The sequence below is a fragment of the Dermacentor silvarum genome, chromosome 1 (genome assembly GCF_013339745.2).
Source record: "Dermacentor silvarum isolate Dsil-2018 chromosome 1, BIME_Dsil_1.4, whole genome shotgun sequence".
NCBI classification, from domain to species: Eukaryota; Metazoa; Arthropoda; class Arachnida; order Ixodida; family Ixodidae; genus Dermacentor; species Dermacentor silvarum.
In genome coordinates, this window is record NC_051154.1 from 14,923,196 (window position 1) to 14,948,028 (window position 24,833).

General features: G+C 45.2%; 1 protein-coding gene across 1 annotated transcript in view; it reads right to left on the reverse strand.

The window, feature by feature from the left end:
• The window catches only part of LOC119455923 (uncharacterized), a 46,304-nt gene that overhangs the window by 8,280 nt on the left and 13,191 nt on the right, over positions 1-24,833 (reverse strand). The window contains exons 9-14 of the mRNA XM_049660949.1: positions 20,940-21,012; positions 19,109-19,287; positions 15,926-16,041; positions 11,074-11,191; positions 4,777-4,890; positions 3,629-3,717 (exon numbers count right to left, since the gene is read on the reverse strand). Of these exons, the coding sequence (XP_049516906.1) occupies positions 3,629-3,717; positions 4,777-4,890; positions 11,074-11,191; positions 15,926-16,041; positions 19,109-19,287; positions 20,940-21,012 (689 nt within the window). The remainder of the gene's footprint in view (positions 1-3,628; positions 3,718-4,776; positions 4,891-11,073; positions 11,192-15,925; positions 16,042-19,108; positions 19,288-20,939; positions 21,013-24,833) is intronic.

Genomic DNA, 24,833 nt, shown 5'->3' on the forward strand with positions numbered 1-24,833 from the left:
TACTGCTTCCTCAATCTTTTCCACGTTATAATTTAGAATATCCCTTACTTTCTTCTTGTTGATCAGTTTCGACCGTTCAGCGAATTCTATCTGATTTCTCGAGTTTGACACTTTCATGTTTTGCCGTTTGTTTATTAGGTCCATTGTTCCTTGGGAGAGCTTACCTACTGGTTGCCTTGGTGCCTTGCCTCCCACTTCAATTGTTGCCTCCGAGATCCACCTAGTTACGCTTTCGTTCATTACCTCTATGTTGTCTTTATCTTCCTGTTTTAAAGCTGCATGTTTCTTTGCGAGCACTAGCCTGAATTGTTCTGCTTTTACCCTTACTGCATCTAGGTTGGCCTGTTTCTTCTTGACTAATTTTGCTCTTTCTCTCTTCAAAGTGAGACAAATCCTAGACCTCACTAACCTATGGTCACTGCACTTTACCCTACCTAACACTTCTACATCCTGCACTATGCTGGGATCGGCAGAAAGTATGAAATCTATTTCATTCCTTGTTTCTCCATTAGGGCTTTTCCAGGTCCACTTCCTGTTGCTGCGCTTCCTGAAGAAGGTATTCATTATTTGGAGCCTATTCCTTTCTGTGAATTCTACCAATATCTCTCCTCTAGCAATCCTAGAATCGATGCCATAGTTGCCAATTGCTTGCTCACCATCCTGCATTTTCCCCACTTTTGCATTGAAGTCGCCCATGACTACAGTATACTGAGTTTGCATCTTTTTCATCGCTAATTCAACATCTTCATAAAACTGTTCTATTTCTTCATCATTGTGACTGGAGGTTGGGGCGTAGGTTTGTACTACCTTTCCTTCTATAGCTCCTATTCAGCTTTATTACGATGACTGCTACCCTCTCATTAATGCTGTAGAATTCATGAATCTTGCCCGCTATGTCCTTAGGGATTAGAAATCCTACCCCGAATTCTCTCTTATCTGGAAGACCTCTGTAGCAGAGGACGTGGCCGTTAGTCAGCACAGTATAAGCTTCACCAGTTCTTCTAACCTCACTAAGGCCGATAATATCCCAGGCGATGCCTGGTAATTCCTCAAATAGCCCTGCTAAGCTAGCCTCACTCGAGAGGGTGCGCGTGTTGAATGTTGCCAGGTTCAGATTCCAGTGGCGGCCTGTCCGGACCACGGAGGAAGATTATTTAGGAGTAGGAACTCTCGTCAGCGCGGGCGTTCACGTGCGACCAGATAACGTCACATTAGTATGCGCCGACAGGGGCGCATCCAGTGGCGGCGTCTTGCGGCGCGTCATGCAAGCAGCAGTGAAAAAAAAAAAAAATAAAGCAGAAGCCCGGCGGGCTGCTCGGGCGCGTTCTCTTCGGCGGCGCCCGTGTATCCCGCTCAAAGCAGACGACACGGGTGTTCGGCGTTCGCTTCAGCGTGCACGCCGTAACATTGTTTTTGTGGGCCTTTAAGTCAAACAGCAACTGTTCTTGTCGGTGTCTGTTCGAGGGCCGTAATACTAACAGCGCTGATACGTGCAGTGTACCATTGTTTGGAATTTGCTAGCCTAAGATGGGACGCAGGTGGGACGCGTGAGTGCCCTCAGTAGAGCTTGTGAGGCGCGCAACCGAACGGGAGCAACGCGCGCGGCTGCGAACGGGATCAACACATGTGACCGGTTGCCTGGGCAACCAAGACGGTGATAATTTCTTTCTCAGCCGCCAGCATGATAGTGGCTCCGCGGGCTTGTGACATTTTCTGGTCGCCGCAACTGGCGGAGTTTCCACTCCTAAAGGTTTCTTGCTCCGTGGTCCGGACCCAGAGATTCTTAGCACCCTCTACCGCGTCGCAGGTCTGACCGCCGCCTTGGTCAGGTGCTCTGCCGCCCCTGGGGACTGAGGGCCATGGGTTCATTGTAGGAGTCGTGAGGGAGGTAGTGGCCGAATACTGCACTAGGGAGGCCAATTCCTGTTCTGGTGAGGGAGTGACTTTGTTGAAGCTTAGTGGGCCTTCCTAATTTGGTTGCACCTGGACTAGTACAGCTCCACTAGCTCTCAGTAGTACTTTTTTTTTTTGCCGGTGTCAGGCGCCACTCCATGCCTGGAAAATGTAGTGAATTGGAGGTGGATTCAAACTTACGACCTTCAGATTAGAAGCCGGGTGTTCTACCTCTGCTCCACGCCACCACTCTTGAAGTAAAAATATAATTCATTAAAACCGTGCTTGCTTTCATCATTTTGAGACATGGTAGTGTGTCAACAAATGGTAGCTGGGAAAGAGCAAGTAATTAGCAGAAGTCAAACATTTTAAGATATGGCCCCAAACCAATGGCTGCAATCACTAAATTAGAACGGTATTTTAAAAATGCACTAACTAAAGAATGAGACCAAGTTCAGTCTCCTGAATTATTCTTTCAAGTCTCACTTTGCATTTATTTAGCGTAACAAAATAAGTGGGCAAAGTTCCCTTCTTGAATTTCATGCCCAAAGCGCAGAAACAGTGCATTACTAGACATCATAGATTTCAAAAGTACATTGTCCCACGTTTGGGCCGTTCTTGTACAGAAAAAGTTCTCAAAGCTCACTTGGTAGTCTCCTTTAGAATGCAACAGAGTCCTTGTTTATCGATAAACTATTAACTACAGTTGAACACCTTTACAATGAATGCCTCTACAATGAAATGACCTGTACAACAAAGGATTAATTATGTCCTGGCAAAATTCTTATGTTTCACATGTATTGCAAATGCCTCTACAATGAGGACCACTACAACAAATTTGCCTGTACAATGAAGGAATTTATCGTGCCCGACGGATGAATTGTTATTTTACAACGAACACTATGTATAGGGGTGCTGCCACTGCTCTCCGCAGACGCCACTGAGCTCTGCTCTGTGCTAGCGGTATAGGCATGCGGCTCCAGTGACGCACTTGAAGTGCGTGCCGATGTCAATTAATGTTGCAGTCTTGCAGCACTGCTCCAGGAATTGCTCAATTCGTACGATATTTGTTGTAATGTACCAGTAGGTGCGATGGCTGATGAATACAATGGAGTTGATTATGACCTGATGGTGCAATCATAACTGATGACTCCTTCAAAGCCATCTAGGACAGAAATAAGGATGTGAACGTTAACGTAGGCAACCATAGCGAAGAGCCTGTAAATGAACTAAGAATTTTGATGGCAAAGGAGGTGATAGTGGCATTCGACAATCACCAACTTTACCTTGCGTAGCTCCGATGTTTTGCCACAGAGCATGCTATCGGGACAATAAGGTCGGTTGCAGTCGCACATTCCGTAAAAGTATGCATAAAAAAATTTCCAACTTATTTCACTAAGTCTCTCTTTAATTCACGTTAAATAAAGGTTTCCTCTGATTCAACATGCTTAGAATGCTCTATTGTGGGTTGTGAGGTGCGCAATCTTTACAATGAAGTGACTTGTATTATGAATGATTTCAGAGGTCCCAAGCACTACGTTGTATACCTAGGCGTTTGACTGTAGTTCCGAGCACACACTGTCATGAGGGACTAATGTGGCTTTCCTGGCTTACCACGGCGCTGCTTGAGGTACTCTAGTATTCCAGAACATTCCAGCAAAATGTTCCTCCTTAGCATCCCCTTTTAGACCAGCTGAGCTACTCACCTGAACAAAGGGTAGCAATTAACACTTACCCATAAAAGCTACTGGAAACCACTCCTGGGTATGACATTTGCTGCAGGCTGGCAGGGTTCACGGCACACTTCGGCTTTACAGGTTTGCCCTGGGAAGCAGATTATAAGACAGCACTGCATCAATCTGATACCAGAATAGTAGAGGAGCAGGGTGAAGTACTCATAATAATATTGGTCTTGGGGTTTCTTTGTTTGGCAAGACCAATATAGGTGATGCTCATGGGAGGATCATGGTGCAAGCTGATATACTGGGATTGGTGCACGCAACTTACATGAGAGAGGCTGCTTCAGTACCAAATACACACAGACAGAAGCCATATAGAGATGAAATGCATACTAAAGCATCACAAAATGGTTTATGCACATCCAAAGTATTACTAAGGTTTACGCACCACTAAAGTATTACTAAGCTTCATAATTAAGCAAAAAAACTTGCCGTGGATCAGCCTGGTATTGCACTGAGTGTGAAATTGGCCCATGCATAGGTAATTGCAATGACTTTTGGATTCGTTGACACGGCATGAAACCGTATTTTTCGTTGCCGACTCGCAAATTCACAACGAAATCATTATTTTTTCTTATTCAAATTGCTTTTTTAAAAAGATTGCTTGATAATTCAGAAAATTTCGCGGCCTCTCCCGTGCAAGAACAATCCATTGGTGATTGTATTTATTTGCATAAAAGATTGAATTTCAATATAATGAAGCAAACTGCCGGTTTCACCGACTTCGTTATATTGAAGTTTAACTGTAATTACAGAAAAATGTCAGGCAATTTATGCTGAAGTTAAAGACTGAAAAATTAGAAACTAGCACGTGAGGCATCAGACTTAACTCGCATCATGCTTTCTCAATTATTAATTTGGACTAATACTAATTTGAATTCCTAATTGGGCATTGCAATTTTTTATGCAGATAGTGTATGCCTCCTCAAATAATCCAGCTCAAAGAGTAGAATCGTACAGGCAATATTTAAAAGTTGTGTTAAATCTTACAACATCCTATATAAGCAATCATACAAACGCAATTTGCTTTCTATTTGTCAGCAGTGCACTGACAGACGCAGCAGCAGGCCAGCATGCCAAAATGGCAATAGAATGGCACGAAAAAAGTGCAGAAAGAATCCAATGGGGATGCTTGTAAACTTACAGCATGATTCTCAAACCAGAGAGTGTACGAGAAGTGTAGGTCCCCATCCACCCACATGGCAGTGAATGATCCCTCATGGCTGTAGCGCTGGGCAAACTCCCAGCCTTTCCACACCTGCAAGGCATAACAGAAAAGCACAAATCTCGCTCATACTAGTGTTTCACACAATTGACAAGATGGCTTGGTGATGCACCAATCTTTGACAGCTATGACGAGTACAGCTAGTATTAACTTTTTCTGCATCTCCATAAGTTGGTGGCCTTACAAAGCTCTGCAGCCCTCGAAAACTTATCCACAGACTACCACATTCCTACTTTCTTCTTAAGGAACACAGCACAGAGACGCACATTACAAAGAAAGAAAGCGACAAGATAGGTGCTGTGAAACTTCATCCCTACTTTCAATGCAAAGTGCTCAGGGTGAAATGTGTTACCACTGTCAATGTGCCCCCTCCTCCCCTTTTTACGTAAAAAAATCCTTCAGTTTGGTCAGCATACAGGGTTGCTTGCTAAAACTGCATTTACTAAAAACATGTCGAAAAAATTCTGAACTATTATAGCTTATATCTTTGCAACCGTACTACCCACGTGCCTTACTTTGGTACCGTTGTGTAGATGAAAAAAGCCATTACTCGATCATGCATGTGCTGGGTGCACAGATGGCACCGTTGTTACACCATGCATAATGCAATCAGAGCTAAATTTAGCCTCTCGCTTGGTGTTCAGAGGCACAGCTTGGCAGTACGTTTGTCGATCCGAGTGGGAGTGGTCGCGTTTAAGAGAGCTCACTCTGGCATAGTAGGTATAATCCATCAAACTCAAACCTATGTTTATCGGCCATGACGCCCTCACATTTGACACACATGGTCCAGAAATCGTGCGAGGAGACTCGGGCAACAAGACAAGAGAGATGACATTTCACACCCACCACATTTGACCACGGCAAGCCCACTACGAATAAGGGAGTGAGCATGATTGCAAGATTAGACTGTAGGACCCCCACTAGCTGTATCATAAGTTAAGCATGTAAGCATTGTAATGTGTGAATAAATGTCACTTGTGTATTTGGTTACGTCATTTTTGCACCTTAGTGCCCATACACCCTCAGCAGCATGCACAATATGTTTCCCTTATTCCACTGCGGCTGCGTTCCTCCGATAGAGCCTACCTAATAATTTATTTTTCTGAATATGCTATGTCAGGAGATGTAGTGTTGTTCCATCCAGAACTTCCAGCATACCCATGTTTGAGGACAAGGTTGCAAGTATTGTTCTATTTCAAAGGGACCCAACTACCAGTGGTCATCATCATCAACAACAGCAAGCAACGGTAGAAAGCTCAAAGCGCATATATAGTATGTTGTGAAGTGGCTCCTGGAGGCCAAATGGCATTAAATTTTCACTTGTGACTATAAAAGCATATGTGGGCCTTCCGATTGAGAATTCTGAGGGCTGAGGAGCTTTGCATGGCAGCCAACGTACAGAACAGTTGAAGTCCAGCCAGATTATGACACTAGCACAATAGTAAACACAGCACAAAGTATAATTTGCCCAATGCAAGCAAACCTGAAAGGACATCTAGTCTTGCATTCTCAAAGAAACTTCATGAATTTAAACAGTTGAGTCCACTAATGATACTGACAAGCTCGAAAATTCATCACTGTACCCAATTATTATATTCAAGCTAACATAAAAATACCCCCAACTTCCTGAACTAAAGACCATACATTTGTCTAATGTTGTTTTCCAATCTTAGCACAATGTGAAGTAAACCATGTGCTCCAGAAGCCCATGTCAGACCATCTTTTAGGCCATGCATGCATCATTTATGACAACATTTCATCGTCATTATTAATGTCTCTATCAGTGCAGTACTAAAGTGCAATACGACAAGGAATGTCACTGAAGCAGTCAACGCTTTGACAAGGGGACTTGTCGAAACTTTGGCTTCAGTGAAATTCCTTATTCTACTACAGTTAATCATCACTTCAAGCCTCCATCTTCCTTTGAACCAATCTTTTGTTTTGGATGTTCAGCACTGCACATAATATCTCTCTGAAAATCAGAGCTTAGCCAATATACTTGGCATATTAAAATGAATGCATCATTATATTCGGTTAATTTCAGCACAGATGCAATACAAAAGCTTACAACACGAAAGTATTCAGCTGTTACAAGTAATGCATTGTTATATGTGGTGTCATTACGATTGGACTGAAGTGTGCATTAAAATCTACTTTTACATCGGGAAGATATGTCTCCTTTTAAACAAACAATTTGCAATTTGGAACAACTCGAAATGTGGGGTGCTTCAGTGACAACTATCTCCAATTATTAAAAAGAGGTGATCAAAAGTAAATAATTTTTGCCCGCCATTATTTATAGCAGTGGTGGACATCAAATATTGTGCAACAATTGGCAATACTATCTTTAACTAATTTTTACTTACAAACTTTGTATTTAATAACTTGGAGCACATACATTTTAATTGTAGAATTAAAGACGGTCAGTGCTTATGGTAAAGTTAGTGCGAATCCTGAAACTATCACAAGTTTCGAGATATTTATCCTGAAATCTGCCACGGATACCTTGGTACAGTATAGACCAACGTAACCGCTTATAGTGCAGGACCGGATATAGTGCAGTCTTTTTTTCAGACTCCCATTAATTTTCCCATCGCACTCCATGTATACACGTATCGCTTATAGTGCAGTTGCGGGAAATGAAATACCGGTTACAGTGCGGCTGCCTGGGAGTACGGAAGTCATAGGAGAAGCGAACAAACGCTCCCCTCCAACGGGCACCCTAAGGGTGCTCGAGGAAGAGAGACGAAGTGGAGGAGAAGGGCACGTGGTGCGAACGAACAGCCAGTGAGGCTGAAACCAGAATCTTGAGTGCGAGTCGTGAAATATCACGGCGCGCATAGCGAGCGAGGGCCACGAAACTGCCAACGCCAGCCAACGCCAGCCAACGCTTGCTTCACGATAACGGCAGTAAACGAAAGTTCAGGGATCGGGCGGCGCCGGCACGTCACGGCGAAGGGCGCACGCGGAGACCGTGGAATGTGAGGGAGGAGGGCGGCAGGAAAGCGGATTTCGCCTCGGCAACTCTGCCACTTCGGTGGCTCCCCTCGCCCTAAACCTCGCCCTCGCTCGTAGCTCCCTCACTTTCGACTGTCACCGTGCGCGCCCGCGCCGCCATGCAGGTGCCGCCGCTACAGCCGGCCCGGCGCCAGCTCCCCGAAGTTTCGTTTTCTGTCATTGTCGGGAAGCGGGCATTTGCCGGCGTGGGGTTTCGTTGGCCGGCCCGGGACAGCGCCGCTGCTTCCCTCTGCGCCGTAGCCGCAGCGTGCAAGGTCAACACGTGACTAGATAGTAGAGGAAGCATAAAGTTCTCGAGAAAGAAGGGTTCACTGCAATTTTCTACGCGTGGCTACGGTGGCATGGCTGAGACGTCGGCACGCCCTCGCATGTTCCGGCGCAACGCAGAATCGGCGACCTTGCCATTTGAGAGAGGGTGAAATTTCCGCAGCATTTTTTTTTCTTTTTTTTTTGTTTTGTTCGCGCACGACATTGAGGGGTCTCTCCTAAGCTTTTACTCTATGGCGGTGCCGGAGCAATGCCGGTCGGAGGCACCGCCACATGATTTGGTTCGATTTAACGAGATTCAACTGTAAATTGAATGCAAACGTTCTAGCCGCATTCCTCGACTGTCACATACGCGTGGCGGCTCGGTGCACATGTTTTGCATTTGTGCGGGCCTTGAAAATTGTTGCTTTGGTTATAGTGCGGTATTGCTTATAGTGCGATATTCGCGACTCCGGCGACTTATGTTAAACGCGGTCTACACTGTACTTAAGATTGCTTTGTACTCCAGTATGTAAGGACTGCTTTGTGAGAAAATAACTGGAACATCAATGCGTTGTGCCACAAATTTGAAGACGCATGAAAACTTGTGCTAGCCTCAACATTTCTAATAAGTGAACATCCCTCAAGTACTAACCTGAGTCAATTCCACAATTGCAACATGTGTGCTGAAGTTACTAATTAAAGCTATAGTTTGTAAAAGTTAATGAACTGAAGGGCTTGGTGGCAATTATCTCACAGTTTCTATGGTCTGCCACTGCCATAAATCTGGACTAGTTAAAATTATAATTTTTGTGTAATCCCATAGCTTTGACACTTGGAGACAGTCGTTGCTGAAACAATTTACTGGGTTACTGAAACATTACTGGGTTACCCAGTAATGTACTTGCAGAAAGCAATGGCCAGCCAGCTGTTACTAGGAATAGCCCCTGGCCTTTACTTCTTTGTGATAGGCTGTACAGTCGACTCTCAATAATTCAAAATTTTAGTCAATTCAAGCACACCTCAATATTTTGGTTGGCCCACTATGTTTTCAAATTTTGGAGCCACTTAATTTAAACGAGGCTTTTGGTTAATTGGCTTTGCAGGGCAGAGAACAAAGCTAATGATGGCTGATGAGAGGACATTCATAAGGCATGAACAGTCTAAATGCTGGTGTCAGCGACAACATTGTGTGCAGGGATGGCATTCTGATGTACACTGGCAGACTGCAACCATAGAAGTGAAGTAAATGGACAAGACCTGAAAGTGTCCTATTGCAAAGGCCTAAAAAGGGACACTTAAGAGTAACAGTCAGTCTGGTGAAGTATTTCTTCAAAATTTGATTTGCATTATTGGGGAAGAAGGCTGGTTAACAACACGGAAGGTGAAACGCAGTTTCCTTCTCTGAATTCCATGCCGGTACATTTGTATGATGTCACAAATTTCAAGGTATTTTTGCATGTGTGGGCTTGTTTTCGGTCAGGAGAAGTTTAGAATTAGGTTACATTACAATTCAATCTAATCCTTGTTATTTGATAAAACTATTAACTAGTCCCGAGCAGACACTGTTCAAATCTGATGACACAGGAGCTACTTGGGAATATCAAGGCCATCTTTCATTTTTTGTGTCTTCTCTGCCTCTAGTACCACGTGTTTCTAGTACTCCACAAGTATAATTTACCAATACAGCTTAACATGAAGGAGCCCTCGAACACTTTTCAAGTCACTGTTTTTCAGTCGCGGGTTGCATAGATTGACGGTTGGAGAGATAAATACAACGGCAGTGACAGGAGTACGCAGTCTGAAGTTATTCAGCCGAGAAATCTCAAAAAAATTCATGGCCTCAACTCAAATTTTGCAGTCTTCTGTCCCTATTTTTCTCACCTACTGACGAAACCCCTCGCTGCCAATGGTAAAAGCCCGAAGTGCCTAAGTAGCAGAAGTATGCACTCCATGGTTGCCTACACGTTCTATGTTCATGTAGTTCGGTTACACTGGGTTGCAGATGACGCTGTTACCATGGTAAAAAAGTACCTTTGTGCATTCTAGCACATTTCATGTTTGTGACTGCCGGCCGAGCAACCTGGGACTGCGCAATGTTTTTTTTCTTCAGCGCAGCTAGAGTGTAATTTAGTACACACTAGCGCAGCACCGCAAACAATAAAAAGAGTGCGGCAACAATGATGCACCGAGGCGAGAAACCTGTGCCACGTGAACACTCGCGTGCAAAATCAGGCAGCGAGGCGACAAGGCTGCTCACGAGCGTACACAAGCAAGAAGAGGAGCTTTTGTGCTCAGAGGCCAGAGGTATGCCACCATACCAGAGACCAAAGAACAGCCAGCGCCCCCTATCGTGTTTTGTGGTAGTAGCATATTTTTTTCTTTATGACTATCTGTTTGCATTATATAAAAAGTACAGCAAACAAAAATAAAATAAAAATTTAATATATCACGTTTTTGCAACAATGCAGTGGTTATCTGCAACTTTGTTTTTAACCAATCCTGGAGGAGCGAGTGGTGACGTCGATGCTTCTGGTAGAGTGCCACTAGGGGATGATGCGGTCGGCAGCGATCTAGTGATCTGTTTACATCATTAAAATATGAAATACTTCGATATTGGTGTTTTGGCCTACGCTAAAAGCATCTCCAATTGTCAGTATATGAAACCTGCAACAGAAAGACGGTGGCTTGAAAAGTGTTCGAGGGCACTTTAACATTCTGTTCTAGTGTCCCTTTAAGTGCTTTGCTTAACTCCAAATGTTTCTCAAGGCCAAAGTATGTTCCAAAAAGGAGCTGCTTGTTCTGGTTAACACAGATTCTGAGAAGAGCCATACTTTGTGGGTAGCTTTAAGGGCAACTAAAACTATAACCAACCCATTAATGCCAAATACCATCTGCAGCACAAAGGTGCTCATTGTATATGGGGCTTAGCTGCACAGATGGGCACATTACCCGGGCATGAAGCTCTGCAGTATCGATGATTGTTGCTAGCATCCGGTTGGCTGTTCGATTTATGTAAACAAAGTGAAGCAAGCCAGGAAACTGTGCAGAGAATCTGTTTGAATACAGTCAAGGCAAACAACTCGCATATAATTTGCACTTGCACAAAAGGTAAAAATTAGAAAGTAGTCACGTAAGAAGCATGACGTGACAATGACACCTAGCATACATCGCTTCTTCACAGTGTATGCCAGATGTCTAGATCACATGTTTATGTCACGTTATGCATTGTAATTAAGCGACTGTTTCAATGATTTCACATTCTACTGTAAACAAGGTTCATATGTAGGAGATGAAACCTTAACCCTAGTACCCTTTGTGCTCGGTGTTCGCTTTCTTTATTCAATATTAAACAACATAATTGTGCTAAGCCCAAGCAAAGAAACAAAATGCAATGCTTAGAAAATCACCCTACAACACTGCTACAAACACAATTAGAAGCTGCCACACGTGCTGTCCGTAATACGTAAAAATCTGTGAGGGTCCCATTACAAATAAGAATACACAAAAACAGTGTATATTCTAGCAGCAAGTCTCATGAGAGCTGTTTTCAATACGAGCTATTTGGCTCAAGAAGGCAAACGAAATGTAGCAAAAAGAATACCATGGGCAGGCACACTTCCTGTCTACATCATTACACATTTAGTAATTATTACATAGTTAGACAACTTGACAGGGATGTAAGATATAAACAGACTGCCATAAGTTCCTTCCAAAACAGTCTGACTATTGTCTGTACAATGTGAACAGCACTAACGACAAGGGACAGTGGAAGATGACAGCCACAAGCACAGGGACTCTAGGACCTGTAAGAAAAACTAGTACAGTTAAACCTGCTTATAACGAACCTCCATATAACGAATTCCTGGATATAACGAAGTTTTTCGATTCCCCGCCGTTACTCCATATAAGCACATGTATTTGAGACCTCTACGTAACGAAGTGGCAGCGGGAGACCCCCTCGATATAACGAATTTCCCCCTCCGACCACCTAGAGATTTCGCCCCAAATTTTGTCGTTTTTGCGCGAGCAGCAACCGGAAGCACCTTCTACGCCGCGATGGAATGCGAAGCGAGCGCACGTGTGCGTGCGTGCGTGCGTGCGCGAGGCGGCCCTGCATCCCTCGACCCGGCGATCTTGCCGCCGCGGGCGTAACCTTTCCCCCTCCCTTCATTCAAATCTGATCCTGCCGCTTGCTGCAGCTGGCCTAGCCCGCCAAGCCGGCACTCTCTCCTTTTCCACTTGATGTTGCCGACGCGCTGGTACACGCTGTGGCACATCAGACTCAATGAGCGCGGACATGCGCTGTCAAACGCTGGCAGCGTGTGGAAGCGCCGCTGGAGAAGCGAGCGAAGTGACCTTCGTGGCTGTTGTCTACCGCTTCAACGCAAACTGAGCGCCGAGAACACAGCACGCAGAAAGCTACGAGCCGCCGACGCACCTACACTGCTAGACTCTGCCCCAACGCAGATCGCTTTCAAGATACGGCCTGCGCGACCGCGCGCCGCCCCGCTATCCCTCCCCCTTCGCTCCCTCGCCGGTGCCTCGAGCGCAACGGAAGAAGGCGCGCTTCCTCCCTGCTTTTCTTGCGCGCGCGAGATTTAGACGCGGTCGTCGGCTCCCCCCGCACGTTTTCACTCGCACATACAGCATACGGCGCGCGGCGACTGCGTTATCGCCCTTGGTATGGCCACGCTAGCGGCAAAAACACGCAGCAAAAACGCGCGTCAGGAACGCGCGGCAACGCGTCATGCCACGCACGGCAAAAGCGGCAGGAATCGGGGGCCTTGCGGCGTGCCGCGCGAAATGGGTTCTGCGGCAAATGCCGCGTGCCGCGAGATGAAGAACCAATCAAGAGCGACGAGGGTGACGTTACAGAGCCATCACAACCGGAACGCCGCCGGTCCGCACCGGGTTTTCAATCGACGATCGTCGTCTATCGCATGAAACAACGAGCGCTCGCGGTGTTGCTTGCACGTTCGGAGAGCGGGGGAGATATTACCGTGCTGCCGCGCGTCTCGCGCGTGCCACGGTGGCCTTGCGGCAAGGCGCTGACGCGCGGCAACTTGCCGCTCGCTGCATGACGCGCGCGTTTTTTGCCGCTAGCGTGGCCGTAACCTTATATACGGAATATCTATGAACCAAAACCAATTTTAGGGCCACAACGCGTCATGGACCTGGTGTGACATTCCGAGGATGAGTGCTTCGACGAAAACGGGTGCGCGTTACAATTGAGGGAGCATTAGAATCGAGTAAATACGGTAAACGTTTATTTTTCGAATTTTCGTGCCGAACCTGCATATAACGAAATCCTCTTTATAACGAAGTTTTTCGGGAATTTGTCAATTTCGTTATATCCAGGTTTAACTGTAGTTGCTTCTGGTGCTTTGGACTGATTTACACTGAAACAGCATGCACGAAACACTGAGTATGGAAAGAACAGGGTCCAAGTGCTCACTCTCAACTGAGGCTTAAGAGCACCACAGCATTCCCCCCAAAAATGATGAGGAAACAAAATTAACTCTCCAAATACAGAATTTCTTTGTTGCTTTTAACGGCAATGCTGTTTAAGCCAGCCGTAATTTGTGGTGCATAGCCGTGGTAGCCATGTCAACCCAGAGGAGGAGGATACTGCGTGCATGCGCATGCACGCGGTATCCTCCTCGCCAGCTCCCTGCCTTCCCGACCCCTGCCTCTCTTCTCTCCGGGGCACGCTAAGCCAGGAGAAAACCAGTATAAAAAAAAGGCAAGAGCTTGCACTAGGCCTTGCAAAGCTCAAGACACAGCGATGCCGGCCGATTGATATCGAGCGGCTAGCCTCCAACACGTTCAGCATCGGCAAGCAGCAGCGTTCTTGGCACTGTGCCAACCTTGGATAGCCTGCCAGGAACCAGGTTAGCCTGCCAGTAACCAGGTTAGCCTGCCAGGATGCCAGGAATGCTGTTGCTCGTAGGCGCCGATGCATCCAGCGCTAGTAACGCGAAATTTCGGGAAAGGGAAGGTACCTCCAAAAATGATCGCTCGAGAATACCTTCCTACATGCATAGTTAAGTTAAACCAAGTTAAGACCTAACAGCAACCAAGTTCATACCTAGCAGTAGCAAACAGTAAGCTTCGCTGTGCCTAAGCTTTGCGTGACTGAGTGCAGACTTGCCCGATTTTTTAAAATGATTATGTTTTCTTTTCACTGTTCAGGGGGTGTACTGTGGCACTCATGTATATATGCGTGTGATTGTGCGGTAAAATTTTAATTGAGAGTGAACACCTGGTCTTCAGTCTTTTCTTGTCTGTTTCATGTGCAGTGTTTAAAGTATGAACAAATACCTACTCACACAGGCTTCAATTCCTTTACATGGCAACTTTGGAATTAACCCAGTGCCTTGGCATAAGGGGTAGATGCTCCCCTACCAGGCCTTGTGTGAACAAGATTATCCAGGTGGTTGTATACTCGAAAAACTCAATCAAACCTTCATTACAACTGGCCCCAAAGACTGTGCAACACCTTTCCCCAGCCTTTTCCTCTGCGGGAGTCAAGACTACAAAAACTGATTGGCCAGTGCTTTGTAATGGTGAGACACCAGCGTTCTAGGACTCTCAATTCCAAGCTGCACATATAGGATTCAAGAAAATTCACTTTTTTCATGGTTTCCCAGGCCTTAAACCTTAATCTCCCAGAATTAATTGTTTGAAAAACTACAGTAGCCGACGGATTTTTCGGACTCCAAAAATTCGGACTTGTTGGATATTCCAGACTTCACAGATGTACCGTCAGGATTCCCATAGAGCTAATGCATTTTCGCGACCGATTTTTCGGATGAATCTAGGTGCCAATGTTCGATTTTCCAGACTAAATCGCACGCTCCGAGCCCCGCTACCCGATCTTGGGGGCGGCCATGTTGGATTTTCCGCTGGCTTGGCTTCCAGTGCCCCCCCTGTATAGCCTTCAAGATTGGTAGACGCACGCTATCCTCCAGTCTCCGAGACCATGCCCACTCTTCCTTGGCCGACAAAACGTTCCCAAAAGCGGCACTTTCTTTTTTTTTTCGGTCAGCTCAGCACTATCGTCATTATCACTTAAGCGGAATCCGTTTTTTTTTTTCTTTTTTTTTTTTATGTTTCGGTTGCGCCGTACCCTGTGTGCGGGTGAAAGCTTGCCTCGCGCACGCGAGAGAGGAAGGCAGCCGGAGGCGCACGGACTTTGTTCGCTCGCGGGGCACGGGGAGAAGGCGACGCAGTCGGTGGGAAGTTGCATTCAGCCCCTGCGGCTCCTGCCGCGCAGGCACCGTATCTTGAAAGCGATCTGCAATGGGTACAAAGGGCGTGCGCCAAGTGCCAGTAGCTTCGTACGCGCTGTTCTTTTCTTCTTTTTTTCGACGTTCGCGTTGAAGCGAGAGAATAGACAGCGCAAAGGTCAATTTGCCCGCGGTCATCGAGCGAGATGTGTTCATGTAACCTGTGCGCGCGTGACACCGTGCTTATTTAGTTAGTAAGCGCATATTTACAACTTTATACGGCCGATAAAGCTAACATCCTTACTTCGTATTGCTGTCTATTAATTTGCTATCGCAATCGATGCCCCGCTTTTTGGGCAAAACTGCGACATTTTTTTAAAGCCGCTCTCAGCCTCATAATTTTTTTCTCTTGGTGGGGGGGAGGCGAGTTTTTCGGACTGTTCGGTTTTTCGGACTGCTCGATTTTTCGGACTATGTTTCAGTCCCCGCGAAGTCCGGCAAATCGGTCGGCTACTGTACACAATTTTTTTTCTTCACACTTCTGAATTACCCAGCCCAACTGCACAGCCCACCTGGTGCCGCTGCTCTTCTCAAAGTAGGCAGCCCTGAGCCAGATGCTCTTCTTGCTTGGAAACACGGACAGGGCATGCCGATAGAGCACCGGCACACTCCTGGGCACCCTGGGCTGCTACCTGTTGGGAGAGGATTGGATTGATTGATTGCTTGATTGAGTGATTGATTGATTTTGCCATCCCAAAGCAACGCAGGGGCCATGAGGAATGGGGCACAAAGGCTCCGGAATAATTTATACTACTTGGGCTTTTAAATCTGCATACAATCTATGTATGGGGGTCTTTTTAGCATTTCCAGAGCTTAAAGAGATGTTTCTTGTTGCCCTTTTCTTTTATTATGCATGTACACCCCGCCTTTTTTTTTTTTTACTCACCTTTTTAGCAAGTGGGGATGAATTGTCTGTTATACAATACAGTATAGACCACGTATAACGTAATCGTTTTATAGTGCAAACTCGCTACAACACGCGGCCTTTTCTGACTCCCGTTTACCCTCCCAAAGAACTCCACTGTCGCATACCGCTTACAGTGCGTCCACATGATGAACGAAATACCGTTTTATAATCAGCTTCTTCCGCGGGAAAATCTCGCCGACAGGGCGGCAGCGAGCACACTTCTCCAAGGTGCGTGCTCCCGGCCGGCGTTGCATTATTCAATGCAATCAAACTCTCGTTAATTCGGACTTATTTGGCCACACATTGTTAATTCGGGCTACTTTCAGACCTCGGTGAGCGAGGTTTGCATCGCAAATGTGCGACGCAAAAGAGCAAGAACGGCGCTAGCATCCAACCGAAACGTAGCGGCGGAGTCCGCATCGCCACAGCCATCAGTTGAAATCGTACGTGAATGACAGCAACGCCGGAATGCTTCGAGCCTATTTGTGTCTTAAAGCCTGTATCCTTGCGTTAACCGCTGCGCATAACACCGCATTGGCCGCGGGCTTTCGTAACTGCGTAGTCGTCATCCACGATCGCGTCGATAGCGGCCGCGGTTCTCTCCGCAGCGGTTGCGGCGAACAGTAGTTTCGTTTTTACTCAGTACGGGCGTCGTGCGCGTGCCTAAAAAAACTGCATAGTCGCCATCAATGATCGCATAGATAGCGACCGCGGTTTCGACTGCAGGTGTTGTAAAGAATGGTAGTTAGGTAATTCGTCCAGACTAGGTGCGTGCGTCGGGCACATGCCATCAGCACCACAATGTCGTCGTTCATAATCGCGTCGATAACGGTCACGGTTTTTTCCGCAGCGGTTGCGGCAAACAGTTTTTCGTTTTGACTCGGTGCATAGCTGTCGAGCTTGAAGAGCACCGGCTACATTGCGATTATGTTTTCGCCAGCTCACTGGCGAAAACGTAATCGCGATGTGCGCGCATTAGTACAAAGCACGTCTACATACTCGGTCTACATGTTTTGCATACGTGCAGGGCTTGCAAATCATTGTTTTGGTTATAGTGCTGTACCGCTTATAGTGCAGATATTCGCGACTCTGGAGACTTACGTTATAAGTGGTCTACACTGTACAAAAAATAAAAAGTGGCTGTAATACAAGCACATAATTTCAAACACTAGGGTCTTCAGTTTGCAATATGACTGAAATCTGGCCGTTACAAGTGACAGATTATCGGTTCAGGTTTATCATGTACCACCGTCAGCACACTTAACACGAACGCTGCGCAGCACAGCTCGATTCGACTGTTCCAATTGTGTTTCGCTTGTGTCTGACCGGCGGGGAGTGTGCGTGCTTACTTGTCAGGTCCGTTTTGCCACGTTTCGCTCGTGGCTGCGTTCTCACGCGCGCCCAGGAAACCCTTGCTGTTTGCTTATCTCGGTAAAGCGAAATGGCGTGCGACAGCTAGCTTTGCCGAGATAAGCAAACTGCAACATGTTTTCTGGGCGCACGTGAGACCGCAGCCACGAGCGAAACAGGCCTGACAAGTGAGCGCACTTTCCCCACCGGTCAGACACAAGCGAAAGACAAGTCGAACAGTCAATCGAGCTGTGCTCCAGCTATCGTCAGCCGCCGCAAACATACCGAGATAACAGCGCACAACACTTCGCGGCACTGATGACAGCGCCGCGAAGCATTGTGCTGACGCTCGCTGAAATGCGACCGCTGTGGCCGCGATTCGATCCCACGACCTCGTGCTCAGCAGCCCAACACCATAACTACTGAGCAACCACGGCAGGTTAAGTAATTAATAAGTGCACTTTACAAAGTTGTGATGTTGTTTTCATAGTGGAAATACACAGTTGCAAACTTGATACCTGACTGTTTTTAATTTTGCAATTTTCAATAAATTTTCTAAAAGAATTGAGGGCATAAATTGAAAATTGACTTCCTACGGTTAGTACAGTTAAACTTCTTTTAAATGCAACAAATTTAATTAAAACAATGTCTCTGTTCCCGTGTATTTAGATAGGTACTCCCAAGCTAGAGCTTTCTCTTCTTGACCCCAACATCACCATGAAATTAAAAATATATTTTCTTTTGCAAGCTCTTTCTTTTTTTCTCTCTCTCTTTCTCCATTAGGAGCACATTAGATGCAAATTTTCTAAACTCTTAAAATCAGTTCAACTCTAGATGATGCTTCTTTATTTTGAAGTTTCAACCTTCTGTGGACACATGCCTCTCAAAATGCACTTCAGGGGTTATAGCACCTAAAGGTCACCACTTATAAGCCTCCGAAAGAGTGTTTGTGTAAACACACATTGTCATGAAGTCTCCAGGTTACTGTAGAAGAAATTTATGACCAGACATGGCTTTGACATCGATGAGTCTTTGAGATCCACAGCCGGCAGTCATGTTTTGTGGCAAAACAGGGGAGACTTCTCCCTGCGAAAATAACGCTATGGCACAAAAGATGCAGGACCCAATGCTGGCCTTTCTCTCCTTCCATGCTTCCATCATATTCAAGACCGAATAATTACTAGCTACAATAAATGCAGAGCCAACTAGGACACACAAACAAAACAAAAAGACAGTTCAAAACATGCAAACAAAGCACTTAAAGCGCTTTGCAAAAGTGCATCTATTGTGCTGTCTGTGTTCTTTTGTGCATTAACCTGGCTAATATAGAATGGAAATGAGCCCACACTTACGCTCCTTCAAATGCAGAGGCTCATACCAGTGCACTAGTGCATTGTCAATAAAATAGGGCACCCCGAGAGAGCAAGAGCTAGCGTACCGCCTCGGCATCCTCCATCCAGGTGTGCTTCCGGTCCTCGTCCTCGACGCCGATTCCCACCACGCAGCGGATGATTGCCTGGCAGGTGAGGATCGACTGGGACTTCTCGCACTCCACGGCATCCTTGAACCACTGCTCACGGTTGATCTCCACACCATTGGCACGCAGGGATGCAATGGCTGCATAGGCAGGCAGGCACGCACGCGGTCTTTGCACACTTTGCAACAGGACATGCCAGAATGAAATGCAAATACGAGAAACCTGCTAACTAAAAGGCACATTTTTCACATTGGCCATTGCATGTGACGCAGGTGTGGTCACCTGCGGGTGCGCCTTGGGGCAAGAGCACATTCAGCACTTGACTAATACTACAGTCACACTGCAACTCTGATGTAATTTACAACAAATGACATTCGTTCATGTCACTTGTTCGCTGTCACACGAAAAAAAACGTGATGACATTTGCTCAAAACAAAATTTTCAACGAAATGAGTTCACGGAAGTCATTTGCATTCGATTTGGGACCGAAAGTATAATCTCGATGCCAGGAATGTTCTAACAAGAGTGTTAATGATTTATGTTTTACTTGCCTTTGTAATTAAAGAATTGTGTTTATGTTTGGTTTACTAAGTAATTGCCAGTTTATTGATGTACGAGTACATTACAATTCTTTTACAGAAAGTTACTCTTACTTCAGCAGCTGGACACTGGTAGAGTGTACTAGAAATATTTTGCGAGAGTGGCCAAAGCTGTGGCCTGTGGTCAGCAGCCATACAACAGCGCTGCCATACCAAGGGCTGCCTGCGCTGTAATTGTTCACTTTCAGATGGTACGCAAGCCACTTGGAGGGCACTTCATCTTTAATGGTGCAGCACGACATCGTACTTACACATTTTTTACACAATGTGTTAGTGCTACTGCAGCAAGATAGTGCAAGAATGATGTACCAAATGGCTGCATGCGTGAGCTTGATCCCATGCAAGAGCACAGGGATGGTTATCATATTTGCCAAATATAACCTGCACTCTCAACATGGAAAGAAAAAGAAAGAAATCCCCCATGTAAGACCTGCGGCAATAACCGCATACAACAATGTTCAAATCTTTGCAAGAAGAGTCTCCTTTCGCAGATGCACGATTTGTCCACATCTTATTTACGACCAGGGGCTCTGTTTCCCCCCTTTTCGATGATGCTAATAATCTTGAGCTTCTGCTATGTTGTATCACATGACGGAGCAAATCACAATTTTAAAAATTAAAAAATTAAATTATGGGGTTTTATGTGTCAAAACCACGATCTGATTATGAGGCACGCCGTAGTGGGGGACTCCGGAAATTTGGACCACCTGGGGTTCTTTAACGTGCACCTAAATCTAAGTACACGGGTGTTTTCGCATTTCGCCGCCATCAAAATGCGGCCGCCATGGCCGGGATTCGATCCCGCGACCTCGTGCTCAGCAGCCCAACACCATAGCCACTAAGCAACCACGGTGGGTAAATCGCAATTTAAGCTTGAAGATTACGTATCATGTGATCATATGTACCCAATTCATGAGGACCTTTAAAGCAATTTTGGCAGTGGCTGTGGCGATTTGAGTTCTTGAGGGCAGTTAAAGGCATGCATTCACTTTTTTTTACAACTGCCTGATTTTACGGATTTCCTTGCGGTTTCTAGGGAGCTTGAAAAATCGGACATTGACTGTGCTCTGACTGGCGCTGACTGTACTCTGACTGGGAGGGCCACGTTGCCTTAGCAGAGTACCCATAGAAGAGTGAACTTCCCAACTACAGCTGCTAACAAACAACCAAGGCTTACATTCACACAGTCTCACCTCGGTCAATGATCTTCTCAACCATGTGTGTGTTCCCATTCGCCTCTTCCAGCTTCGCAGCTGTGATCCAAATCTGCCGGGTCAGTGGGAATGTTTTCTCGAGCTTTGTTCAGCACCTATCAAGGCAAGAAAATGAGAAGAATTGAACATGTAGCACTTCAGATACAGGTCTTGTCCTGAGTGATAACTTCGCAACAGTTTTTAGCCAGAGAAAAACGGCCCCTGAAAAAAGCTAAACATTGTACGCATTTCAATATACACTGTCAAGAGAGCAGACCAAAGAGAGGAAATGGTGGCAATTGCCAATGTGTCTGAACAGCATAGAACAGTTAAACCTAGATATAACAAGTCGGTAAAATCGGCACTTCGTGATATCAAAAATTTATACAAGTAAGTACAGTCGCTGATGGATGTTTCTTACATGGAAATAACGGGAAAGTTTTCGAGATTAGCAGGCAATCAGTAAAATGAATATTAATGAGCAAAAAAATTCAATTTGTGTAAGTTGAAAGTGGGCAACCAAGGATACGATTTCATGCTGTGTCGATTATACCTTCATATTGGCAATACGAAGCAAAGCCTGCGAAGCTTTTGCATCTACGCGTCCGCCGTGGTGGCTGATAGTGTAGCCTGTAGTGAGACACTATCATGAAGAGTGCATACAGGGGGAAGCGAATGCTTTGACTGTCTCTTGCTTCAATGCGTCTCTGAAACTCAAGATTACAGAACCTCCAGCACTAAATGTGCAGGAAGACAGCGCAGATGAAGCCACTGCCATCTCAGCTTGCCCAATCTTTGCACCCGCCACAGATAACCTCCAAGACAGTGCGCGCAAGCTGCATAAGCACTCAGCCGCGCTGACAGCCATGTGCAGCTATGACCAAGCTAGAGGAGGGACGCGCGCACCTCCCCTCCCCCCCTATCTGATAAAAAGTATGCTTGGCTTACCCTTTCACATTTTCCCTCGCACCCACGGCACATCATAGGATCTGAGCGCACTTGGTCTTCATACAGAACATGTGACAGCCAGAGGGTCTTGCTGCTACACTGCTCCGCTTGGGCAGCCACTCGTGCGATTTGAGAGATGCTTTCGCATGTAGCCGCAGGTAATTCAATCATTTGACCATCTGCATCCATGGCAGCTTCCATTTATTGCCTCAGTAATCCTTCGTGGTGGCAGTGAAATTTCATTACATTGAAATTGTGCTTGAGCCCACTTCATTATATAGAGGTTCAATATAAGTGGTATTTTATGGACACGTTATAAAAAGTTGAATACAATATTGAGAATATTGTTATTTATTTATTTATTTATTTATTTATTTATTTATTTATTTATTTATTTATTATTATTTATTTATTATTATACCCTCAGGGCCAATGGCATTACAGAGGGGAGTGGGTAGTTAGTTGAACATAAGTTATGCATAACAGCAACAGCAAACAACCAAAAATATGTTAGTATACTTATATAATTTTAGCGGGTCACAAACCAGAGTACATCAAATATTATTTCTAATTATTCAAACTAGTTATGTCAACGCACACAGACAGTGTAAACCAAGATGCATAAGGAACATAAATAATCACGAGTGCACAAATCCTGGCAAGAAAAACATTCAAACAATAGTTATAAACAACGGGAAACAAGAATACTCAACCGAAATGTCGCGTAAAGTTTGTTTAAAACGGTTAGTATCATTTATGGAGACAACATGGCGGGAAGGTGATTCCACTCATCAGATGTCCGTGGGACAAATGAGTGTAAGAAGGAGTCGGATCTACAAGATGGAATACCAACTTTATGTTGGTGATTGAGCCGGGAAGATATGTATGTGGTGCCGAAAGAAGTTCGTTTCGTAACACAGGGTGATGATATATCTTATGAAAAAGAGAGAGCCGCAAGTGTTTACGCCGTGATGCTAAGGATGCTAACTGTAGGTTAGATTTCATTGTGGTGATGCTGGCGGTTCTGTTATAATTGGAGAATATGAATCTTGTGGAATTGTTCTGCACCATTTCTACTGAATATATTAAGTTACTCTGACTAGGATCCCAAACTGAGGCGGCATATTCAGTTTAGGCCGGATAAGTGTTTTGTAGAGCATAAGTTTGAGAGACTGCGGCGCACGTGAAAATTTTCGTCGAGATAACCTAACGTCTGTTAGTGTTGCTTATTACGTGCGCAATATGCGTCTTCCAGGTAAGGTCAGATGAGACGTGAACACCAAGTATTTATAAGATGATACACAATCCAGTGGGGTGTTATTGATGTAATAGGCTGGTAGGGTGTTGTTACGTCGGGATACTCGCATTGACTTGCATTTGCTTATGTTTAATTCCATGCGCCATGTATTGCACCATGAACTCATAGCATTAAGATCAGATTGAAGAATGGCTGTATCATGGTTACTAGTTACTTCTCGAAAATTACGCAGTCGTCAGCAAAGAGATGAATATGAGATGTAATACAAGAAGGTAAGTCATTAATATAGATAAGAAATAGTAGCGGTCCAAGGACAGAGCCTTGTGGCACGCCCGAGGATACCACATTAGAGGGAGAGTCAACGCTGTTGGCAGAAACGAACTGAGAACGACTCGAAAGGAAACACTCAAGCCAAGTAAGTAACTGGGGATCAAGGTAAGTTTATGCAATTTATGCATTAGTAAATTATGACATACCTTATCAAATGCTTTAGAAAAATCTAGAAAAACACAGTCCGCAAGAGAAGAACGATCAAGAATGACATGAAGCTGATGTGTAAACGATATTAGCTGTGTTTCGCATGAATAGGTTTTGCGAAAGCCATGTTGAGAGTGCGTGAAGAAGGAATTAGATTCGAGAAAGTTAGCAAGATTGGAAAATAAGATATGTTCAAGAAGTTTGCATGGAATACTAGTGAGCGAAATGGGACGATAGTTAAGTGGAGACTGCCTGTTTTATGAAGTGGAATCACCTTTCCGATCTTCCATTCCGCAGGAATAGAACCCGTGTCAAGTGACTGTTGGAAGATTTTCGCTAATATATACACTATACTCTACTCGCTCGTGCTCTTCAAAACTTCGGGCTAACCGCGTCACAACCAGGAGAAGAAGAAAGTTTCAATTTATTAATCAGATGTTCTACGCCACACGGGTCTACTATAATCGGACACATTGAAATTGAATAATGGCAGTGTGTAAGTGGTGGCGAAACACTTGTCACTGATGAAAAATTAGAAACAAAAACATCGTTAAGCACAGATGCGCACTGATCAGAGGATATAATGTCTCCCGCGTTATCCACCAGGCTAATAACGTTATCGTCCCTCGGATTTATGACGCGCCAGAACTTTTTAGTGTCAGTTGCGAGCATGGATGGGAGAGTGATTTCCAAAAAATGCTGTTTTGCGCAACGGAGTGCAGATACATATTCATCAGAAGCGAGTCTATGCGCATTCCAATGATAGTCACAAGACAACGTTTGGCGGATCTGTAGACACGTTTCTTTTTGTTTGACAAACGTTTCAGTGTTGTTGTACCACGGCGCCGATTGTTTGAAATTATAGAGCGAGTGGGTACATATTTATCAAGTAAGGCTTTAAGGGGGGACGCGGCTTTCGCATCGCGATATTAGGCCAAAAAAAAAACAATTTTTTTGAAAATCACATTTTCAGTTTGTATGACTTCTTTTCTATTTTATTTCAAAATTTCGTCATGGGAAATCGCGCGAAATGATGTAAAAATGTTATCGAAGCTAAGGTGGCGAGGAGTTTCTCGAAAATAGCGAAAAAACGGCATTTTTCAAGCCGCGATATCTCCGCAACCGCGTAACCTAGCGCCGCCATCTGGTCTCTATGGATAGCGCGATTCTCCGTCTTCAAATCTGGCGCCTCGTCCAGCTGCACCAGGCCA